The sequence below is a fragment of the Elephas maximus genome, chromosome 21 (assembly GCF_024166365.1).
Source record: "Elephas maximus indicus isolate mEleMax1 chromosome 21, mEleMax1 primary haplotype, whole genome shotgun sequence".
Classification (NCBI taxonomy): Eukaryota; Metazoa; Chordata; class Mammalia; order Proboscidea; family Elephantidae; genus Elephas; species Elephas maximus.
The window spans coordinates 64,829,616-64,839,606 of record NC_064839.1 but is presented as its reverse complement, the minus strand read 5'-3'; the positions used below and the strand labels follow the sequence as shown (position 1 = coordinate 64,839,606).

The 9,991-nt window shown below is 42.5% G+C and overlaps 1 protein-coding gene across 2 annotated transcripts in view; it reads left to right on the top strand.

The window, feature by feature from the left end:
- The first annotated feature begins 2,609 nt into the window (after window positions 1-2,609).
- The window catches only part of CBR4 (carbonyl reductase 4), a 109,722-nt gene continuing 102,340 nt past the window's right edge, over window positions 2,610-9,991 (top strand). For both annotated transcript variants that reach the window (XM_049864839.1, XM_049864838.1), the window contains exons 1-2: window positions 2,610-2,948; window positions 4,396-4,516. In XM_049864839.1, coding sequence (XP_049720796.1) covers window positions 2,807-2,948; window positions 4,396-4,516 — 263 coding nt within the window. In that variant the 5' untranslated portion in view covers window positions 2,610-2,806. The remainder of the gene's footprint in view (window positions 2,949-4,395; window positions 4,517-9,991) is intronic.

Sequence of the window (9,991 nt, the reverse complement as noted above, 5' to 3'; positions counted from 1 at the left end):
TCTGTCCTATAGGGTTGCTATGAGTCGGAATCCACTCCATGGCAATAGGTTTATTTTTGGTATATATTGATAATTTGTCGAAAACGGTCGTTCCTTTCCAAGATTGTATACGGGTGTCTGGTGGGAGGGGGCTTAGACATATTTGCTCCAACCCATTCCGAGGTCACTACTAGACTAATTGTTCTTAAAAGTAGCTTTTATTCTGTTACTTCTGGGGAAAAAGGCCTATAGTACCTCCCTGTTTAATGCCTGCACCTGGCTTTAAAGCCTGCTGTAATGGGTCACCGTTTCAACTTCCCTGTAATTAGGCTTGTTTCTTCAGTGTTTCAGGTATACAAAAGGTTCATTCTTGTTTCTGAACGTTGTTTATATTGTGTAACTTCCTATTGTATTCGCTTTTAATAAAGTCTGGTTTGGCGTTGTATCCTCTGCTTACAATGATAGATGCTGAAAAAACTGCCTTGCTATGGTTTTTTTTTTTTTTTTTCCTGAAGAGCATTGTCCGTTATAAAGGGCTTTGTTTGCCCTTTATGAAAATCCACTGAAGAATCTTTGCATAGACCTCTCTGCCTGACAACCAGTATCTTTGTTTCTTATAGAAATTACCATGGTAACTAGGTGCCCTTGGATGCTTTGGAGCCCTGGTGGTGCAGTGGTTAAGAGATCAGCTGCTGCTAACCTAATGTTTGACAGTTGGAATCCACCAGCTGCTCCTTGGAAACAGTTCTACCCTGTCTTATAGGATCACTATAAGTTGGAATTGACTCGATGGCAATGGGTTTGGTTTTGATTTTGGCCAATTTGGCCACTAAGAAACTTGGAATCGTCCATGCATCCCTTCTTCAGCACTGAATAGATTCTTATACAAATTGTATTAACTTTCAACTGGCCTCACTTTATTGTTCTGGTCTTGGGAGGTGGGTTGGTCATCTTTGCCTTTTAAAATAATTTAATCATGTATTTTTGCAATCTGTTTCAAATTCCTTTTGGACTTAGGCAGAATAAACATTAAAAAAAAAAATACTATTCAATTTGTTTCCAGACTTCTACTCTTTCCTTCTTTTTACTTAAATCTCACTTAGCCCTCAAGCCCACCTTTTCCATGCACCCCTTAGCTCTTCATGGACCTCCTTTTTCTCTGAGCTCTTATGTTAATAAAATGTTGTACTTTATTAAATATGATTTTGAACTACTTGTTAGTGTTTCATGTGTATTAATCCTGTTGTCCGAGGTTGTATATTTTTTAGTAGTGGTGGTGTTCGTTGCTGTCCAGTCGGCTCTGACTCATGGCTACCCAATGTACAACAGAACAAACTGTTGCTGGTGCCATCTTCATGATCATTGCTTTGCTCGAGTCCATTGTTGTGGCCACTGTGTGTTTTGAGTGTCTTCCATCCAGGGGCCCATCTTTCAGCACTTTATCAGGTAATATTCTACTGTGATCCATAACGTTTTCATTGGCTAATTTTCAGAAGTAGATTGCCAGCCCTTTCTTCCTAGTCTGTCTTAGTCTGGAAGTATTTGAAATACTGGATGTAGGATTAAAGCAACATGAAAGTCGCCATGGTATGAAAAACTTACAGACGGGTGACTGTTTTTAATGGTAGGGAACCATGACTCAAGCTTTCCTGAATCATCTAGTGCAATGATATTATATCAAGAAATGCTTCCTTTTTCTTTTATTAAAACCCTTCCTTTTTGTAATAAATGCTCAGTTTTAGCTAATTATCCCACAGGGCACTGTAGGAACCCATTTTTGTTTGTCTGCTGCAGAGTACATTTGTTTAATCCTTGCAATATCAGTCATTCAATTACGTACTGAGCTCCTCCAACTTGGTGTTCTTTGACAGGGAGTCTGTCTTGGAAACACCATGAGATGAATGGTAAGGTCCTGGCAGCGTAAGGCCCAGTCTGCAGCAACTTGGGGATGGTAGGGTAGGTTTTGTTGTGAGTCGCATGTTTAGGGGCCACTCCTACAGTGGGTAGGACACCAGGTCTTCATCCAAAGACAAAACCTGAGACAGACACTGTAGCTCCGACATGCTCACGCCCAACAATGTACAGTCTGGGCTTTAACCAAGGTGAGCAACTCATAGCGGTTTCCTGCAGACTGTCCTGGCTTTAAAACTGAAAGTTCTACATCTCAACGACTCCCTCTGACTGCCATAGTTGATTCACAGCGACCCTACAGGATGTAATAGAGCTGCCCACAGGGTTTCCAAGGCTATAAATCTTTACAGAATCTGACTGCCACATCTTTCTTCCGCAGAGCAGCTAGGGGGTTTGAGCTGCCAACTTGCCTGTTGGTTAAAGCCAAGCGTTTTAACCATTGCGCCACCTGGGCTCCTACAACTCCCTCCAACCAAAACTCCCTCAGACCTGGGCAAATCGAGATGGTTGGTTGACCAGAGCTCTAATTCCGATTCCCTACGCCTTGACTACATTTCCCACTGAGCAGTGCGCCCGCGCCTCGTCCCTTCCGGAGTCAAAACTTCAAGTCCCAGCATGCAGCGCAGCCCCTTCTCGTCCAGCCATTGGCCGACGGGCGTCTCTCGCTCGCGTCGTCTTGGACTCAGCACCTGGGAGTCCGTACGCGCTGACGTCAGCGCTATGACTCCATACGCCTGGCTTCTCTTCGAGTCTCCCTGGATTGCCAGAGTCCGGCGACAGGAGGAGGTGTGGAGGTGTGCATTTTTGTGGCGGTTTAGTTTCTCTTGGAGTCGCAGGGGTGTAAAAGCGTGAGGAACCTGGAAAAGCCCGCCACTCCCAGGCCTCTTTCTCCGAGTTTGCGATTTCGAAGTCCAAGATGGCCAAAGTCTGTGCCGTTTTTGGAGGTTCCCGGGGCATTGGCAGGGCGGTGGCCCAGTTACTGGCCCAGAAAGGCTACCGACTGGCGATTGTCGCCAGGAATCTGGAAATGGCCAAAGCCGCCGCCGGGGACCTCGGCGGTAGGTACCGAACTGGAGTTGTCCATTTGTGGGGCTGCGTTCCAGGCACCTTAAAGTCTTTTCTCATCTCTAAAACGAGCTGGTCTGGCCTTGATGCCCTGAGGTTTAGCTACCGAACGTCGCAGAGGCGTGCAGGAGCAGTCCGTCCCAAGTGCAGGTTGCAGCTTGCGCAGAACCGTCTCACCACCCACCCTGTGCCGGGCAGGACAGCCCGGTCACATTGCCTGTGGCGAGGACTGCACAATTGGGCTTTACTTTAAGTCGACATTTTGCAGTCTTGTGGAGGTCCATGAATATGCATGCGCTCACCTCCCTGCGGTCAGGGCTAACCTTGAGGAGCTGCTTTGTTTGGACATCTGGCAGGAGCCGGTCACAACAACGGTTAACTTTATGTAGGGAAAAGGGCGCACCCGTGGCGCGAGATCCCGGGCGCCGGGGAGACAGGCAGGAGTGGTAGGCGTGGCAGACACAAACGGTTCCCTTCAGTTTTGCAGAGGGCAGTTCCTGCCCCCGTGGGGATGCACAACACAGTGTTTCAAAAAGAAATCCTTTTCAGTACCAGCCAATTTTGGAATATACCGGGCTGGCCTTACTACATCCATAAATACTCAATAAGTTACTAAATCGTTTTGGTGAATTTTGCAAACGGACAATTGAAATTTGCTCTGCCAAATTCCTTTTTACCACATTTAAACCCCATTTTTTTTCCTTGCTTATTAATAATGATTAGTCTTTTTTTTTTTTTTTTTTTTGCGTGTTTTGCGAATTTAAGTCCCTTTTGATGGTTAGGGAGACATAGGGCATTCGAAAGGTACTCAGAAGCTGCTGTTTGTTTATTGGAATGGACTAATCCACCTTATTTGCTACCAGGAAGGTGTGGGAAGTATAGAGGCTTTGGGGGTACATCTCGTAGCTATAACCCGTAAAATTACCGATTGGTTTGGTATCACTAATTTAGCCAGATTGTTCACTCTAGTTGGAAGAATATTGGGCTCTCTAAAAGATAACAACAACAAAAACCAGTTATAGGCCAGGAAGAATTTCCGTGAATGAGTCTTACTGTATTCATTGCCATTGTGTTACTCTGAGGAAGGAAAAAAAGATGATTAAATTGTGCAGAATGGGGTCAGTGTCAAAGCTATAAATATTAAATGACTCTTACAGAGCATTATGAACAGGGAAAAAAGCCCTTCCCATTTTCGTTGAAAAGTTTTAAGATTAACTTTATGTAGTGTTACATCATTCCTTCCTATTCCTCTCCTGGCCATCCCAGTTTGCTTAAACTCAGTTTCACCAGAACAGGAACCCATGATTTACTCAGCTTTTACTTCTAGAGTCTGGATTAGCATAGTCCCAGTATATAGTAGATGCTTGACACGTGTATTCAATAAATAGTTAATTCCAGTAATAATCTGTAAATAATTCTACTCTAATTTTGTTTGTTTAGATGGTCATTTGGCATTTAGCTGTGATGTTGCCAAAGAACATGATGTTCAAAGTACGTTTGAAGAGATGGAGAAACATTTAGGTCGAGTTAATTTCCTGGTAAATGCAGCTGGTGTTAACAGGTTGGTCACCGATTTAAGTAAATTTATGATATGTCTTTGATTAGTATGAATTAATATACTAAAATGGATATTAACTTCTCCTTGGAAGAAAAGTTAAAACGTATTTTAAAACTTGGCCTGTCAATCAGCCACGCTTTTGTATCGAGGTATAACACAATCACTGTACAGTTAGATCAATTCTGACATTGTAATCACCACCCATATTGAGTTATAAAATTTTTCCTGCACTCTAGAAAGTTCCCTCAGCTTCTTCCCAGTTGATACTTCCTTATACCAATGCCCTCAAATAGATCCCATCTCATGGCAATCCCATGTGTTGCAGAGCAAAAGTGTGCTCCATAGAGATTTCAGGCTGTGACCATGTTGTTGTTGTTAGGTGCCGTCCAGTCAGTTCGGACTCATAGTGACCCTGGGTACAACAGAACAAAACACCGCCCTGTCCTGCACCATCCTCATAGTCGTTACTATGTTTGAACCCATTGTTGTAGCCACTGGTCAGTTCATCTGCCTGAGGGCTCTCCTTCTTTATTGCTGACCCTCTACTTTACCAAGCATGATGCCTTTCTCCAGGGACTGGTCCCTCCTGTTAACAAGTCCGAAGTACTTGAGATGAAATCTTGACATCCTTGCTTCTAAGGCACATTCTGGCTGTACCTGTTCCAAGACAGATTTGTTCATTCTTCTGGCAGTCCATGGTATATTTAATATTCTTCACTAACACCATTTGAATTATAGCATCAATTTTCTTCAGTCTCCCTTATTCATTGTCCAGCTTTCACATGCATATGAGGCGATTGAAAATACCTCGGCTTGGGTCAGGTGCAGCCATAGTCATCGAAGTGACCTCTTTGCTTTTTAACACTTTAAAGAGGTCTTTTGCAGCAGATTTGCCCAGTGCAATACATCATTTGATTTCTTGACTGCTGCTTCAATGGGTTTTGGTTGTGGATCCAAGTAAAATGAAATTCTTGACAACTTCAGTCTTTTCTCCATTTTTTCCTGATGTTGCTTATTGGTCCAGGTGTGAGGATTTTTGTTTTCTTTATGTTGAGGTGCAATTTATACTGAAGGCTGTGGTCTTTGATCTAAATCAAATCAGCAAGTGCTTCAAGTCCTCTTTGCTTTCGGCAAGCAAGGTTGTGTCATCTGCATATCGCAGGTTATTGATGAATCTTCCTCAAATCCTGATGCCCCATTCTTCTTCATATAATCCAGCTTCTTGGATTGTTTGCTTAGTATATAGATTGAATAGGTGTGGTGAAAGGATACAACCCTACAGCACACCTTTTCTGATTTTAAACCACGAAGTATTCCTTGTTGTGTTCAAACGACCGCCTCTTGGTCTGTGTAGCTAAAGCAAATGGAAGAAATGGTTCTGCATGAACACAACTGAGCGTTCTGGAATTCCCATTCTTCACAGTGTTATCCATAATTTCTTATGAGCCACACAGTCAAATGCCTTTGCATAGTCAATAAAACACAGGTAAATATCTTTACTGGTATTCTCTACTTTCAGCCATGATCCATCTGACATCAGCAATGATATTCCTCATTCCACCTCCTGATGAATCCGGCTTGAATTTCTGGCAGTTCCCTGTTGATGTACTGCTGCAACCATTTTTAAATGATCTTCAGCAAAATTTTACTTGAGTGTGATATTAATGATACTCTTCAATAATTTCCACATTCTGTTGGATCTCTTTTCTTTGGAATGGACACGTATATGGATCTCTTCTAGTCAGCTGGCCAGGTAGCTGTGTTCCAAATTTCTTGGCATAGACAAGTGAGAGCTTCCAGTGTTGCACCTGTTTGTTGAAACACCTCAACTGTTATTCTATCAATTGCTGGAGCCTTATTTTTTGCCAGTGCCTTCAGTGTGGCTTGGATCTCTTCCTATATCATCGATTCTTGATCACATCTGTCTTAGTCATCTCATGCTGCTATACCGGAAATATCACAAGTGGATGGCTTTAACAAAGAGAAATTTATTCTCTCACTCTCTAGTAGGCTACGAGTCCAAATTCAGGGCGTCACCTCCAGGAGAAAGCTTTCTCCTGTTGGCTCTGGAGGAAGGTCCCTGTCATCAATCTTTCCTTGGCCTAGGATCGTCTCTGAGCAGGAACCTTGGATACAAAGGACAAACTCTGCTCTGGTGCTGCTTTCTTAGTGGTATGAGGTCCCCGTGTCTCTCTGCTTGCATCTCTCTTTTATATCTCAAAAGGGATTGGCTTAAGACACTACCTAATCTTGTAGACCTCATCAGTATAATTGCTACTAATCCAGTTTATTACATCATTTAGTGATAGGATTTACAACATACAGGGAAATTACATCAGAAGATAAAATGGTAGACAATCATAGGATCATACAGTGGAATCATGACCTAGCCAAGTTGACATGTGTTTTTGGGTGATACAATTCAATCCATGACAATATGTTACCTCCTGAAATGGTTGAACGTTGAACATTTCTTACTGGTACAAGGACTCTGTGTATTCCTTCCATCTTCTTTTAATGCTTCCTGCGTTGTTTGATATTGTGCCTGTAAAATCCTCCAGTATTACAACTTGAGGCTTGAATTTTTTTTTTCAGTTCTTTCAGCTTGAGAAACGTGAGCATGTTCTTCCCTTTCAGTTTTCTAACTCCAAGTCTTTGCACATTTGATTATAATACTTTACTTTGTCTTCTTGAGCCGCCCTTTGAAATCTTCTCTTCAGCTCTTTTACTTCATCATTTCTGCCATTCACTTTAGCTACTCTACACTTAAGGTGCTGTCAAGTTGCTTCCGACTCAGCGACCCTGACAACAGGACAAAACTCTGCCTGGTCTTGAGTTGTCCTCACAATCATTGCTATGTTTGAGCCCCTTGTTCCGGCCACTATGTCAATGGATATTCTTGAGGATCTTCCTCTTTTTCACTCACCCTGTATTTTACCAGGCATAATGTCTTTCTCTAGGGACTAGTCCCTCCTGATAACGTGTTCAAAGTACAAGAGACTAAGTCTCGCCATTTTTGCTAGGCTTAAGAGCAAGTTTCAGAGTCTCTTCTGATATCCATTTTGGTCTTGTCTTTCCTATCTTTTTTTTTTTTTTAACTTTTATTGAGCTTCAAGTGAACGTTTACAAATCAAGTCAGACTGTCACATATAAGTTTATATACACCTTACTCCATACTCCCACTTGCACTCCCCCTAATGAGTCAGCCCTTCCAGTCTCTCCTTGCGTGACAATTTTGCCAGCTTCCAACTCTCTCTATCGTCTCATCCCTCCTCCAGACAGGAGATACCAACACAGTCTCAAGTGTCCACCTGATACAAATAGCTCACTCTTTATCGGTATCTCTCTCCTACCCACTGTCCAGTCCCTTCCATGTCTGATGAGTTGTCTTCTGGAATGGTTCCTGTCCTGGCCCAACAGAAGGTTTGGGGACCATGACCGCCAGGATTCCTCTAGTCTCAGTCAGACCATCAAGTATGGTCTTTTTGTGCGAATTTGGGGGTCTGCATTCCACTGATCTCCTGCTCCCTCAGGGGTTCTCTGTTGTGCTCCCTGTCAGGGCACTCATTGGTTGTGGCCGGGCACCAACTAGTTCTTCTGGTCTCCGGATGATGTAAGTCTCTGGTTCATGTGGCCCTTTCTGTCTCTTGGGCTCATAGTTATCGTGTGACCTTGGTGTTCTTCATTCTCCTTTGATCCAGGTGGCTTGAGACCAATTGATGCATCTTAGATGGCCGCTTGTTAGCACTTAAGACCCCAGATGCCACATTTCAAAGTGGGATGCAGAATGTTTTCATAATAGAATCATTTTGCCAATTGACTTAGAAGTCCCCTTAAACCATGGTCCCCAAACCCCCGCCCTTGCTCCGCTGCCCTTTGAAGCATTCAGTTTATCCCGGAAACTTCTTTGCTTTTGGTCCAGTCCAATTGAGCTGACCTTCCATGTATTGAGTATTGTCCTTCCCTTCACCTAAAGCAGTTCTTATCTACTAACTAATCAGTAAAAAACCCTCTCCCACCCTCCCTCCCTCCCCCCCTCGTAACCACAAAAGTATGTGTTCTTCTCAGTTTATACTATTTCTCGAGATCTTATAATAGTGGTCTTACACAATGTTTGTCCTTTTGCCTCTGACTAATTTCGCTCGGCATAATGCCTTCCAGGTTCCTCCATGTTATGAAATGTTTCACAGATTCGTCACTGTTTTTATCGATGCGTAGTATTCCATTGTGTGAATATACCACAATTTATTTATCCATTCATCCGTTGATGGACACCTTGGTTGCTTCCAGCTTTTTGCTATTGTAAACAGAGCGGCAGTAAACATGGGTGTGCATATATCTGTTTGTGTGAAGGCTCTTATTTCTCTAGGGTATATTCCGAGGAGTGGGATTTCTGGGTTGTATCGTAGTTCTATTTCTAACTTTTTAAGAAAACGCCAGATAAATTTCCAAAGTGGTTGTACCATTTGACATTCCCACCAGCAGTGTATAAGAGTTCCAATCTCTCCGCAGCCTCTCCAACATTTATTATTTTGTGTTTTTTGGATTAATGCCAGCCTTGTTGGAGTGAGATGGAATCTCATGGTGGTTTTAATTTGCATTTCTCTAATGGCTAACAATTGAAAGCATTTTCTCATGTATCTGTTAGCTGCCTGAATATCTTCTTTAGTGAGTGCGTGTTCATATTCTTTGCCCACTTCTTGACTGGGTTGTCTTTTTGTGGTTGAGTTTTGACAGAATCATATAGATTTTAGAGATCAGGCGCTGGTCGGGGATGTCATAGCTGAAAATTCTTTCCCAATCTGTAGGTGGTCTTTTTACTCTTTTGGTGAAGTCTTTAGATGAGCATAGGTGTTTGATTTTTAGGAGCTCCCAGTTATCGGGTTTCTCTTCATCATTTTTGGTAATGTTTTGTATTCTGTTTATGCCTTGCATTAGGGCTCCTAACGTTGTCCCTATTTTTCTTCCATGATCTTTATCATTTTAGTCTTTATGTTTAGGTCTTTGATCCACTTGGAGTTAGTTTTTGTGCATGGTGTGAGGTATGGGTCCTGTTTCATTTTTTTGCAATTGGATATCCAGTTATGCCAGCACCATTTGTTAAAAAGACTATCTTTTCCCCAATGAACTGACACTGGGCCTTTGTCAAATATCAGCTGCTCATACGTGGATGGATTTATATCTGGGTTCTCAATTCTGTTCCATTGGTCTATGTGCCTGTTCTTGTACCAGTACCAGGCTGTTTTGACTACTGTGGCTGTATAATAGCTTCTGAAATCAGGTAGAGTGAGGCCTCCCACTTCCTTCTTCTTTTTCAGTAATGCTTTACTTATCCGAGGCTTCTTTCCCTTCCATATGAAGTTGGTGATTTGTTTCTCCATCACATTAAAAAATGACATTGGAATTTGGATCGGAAGTGCATTGTATGTATAGATGGTTTTTGGTAGAATAGGCATTTTTACTATGTTAAGTCTTCCT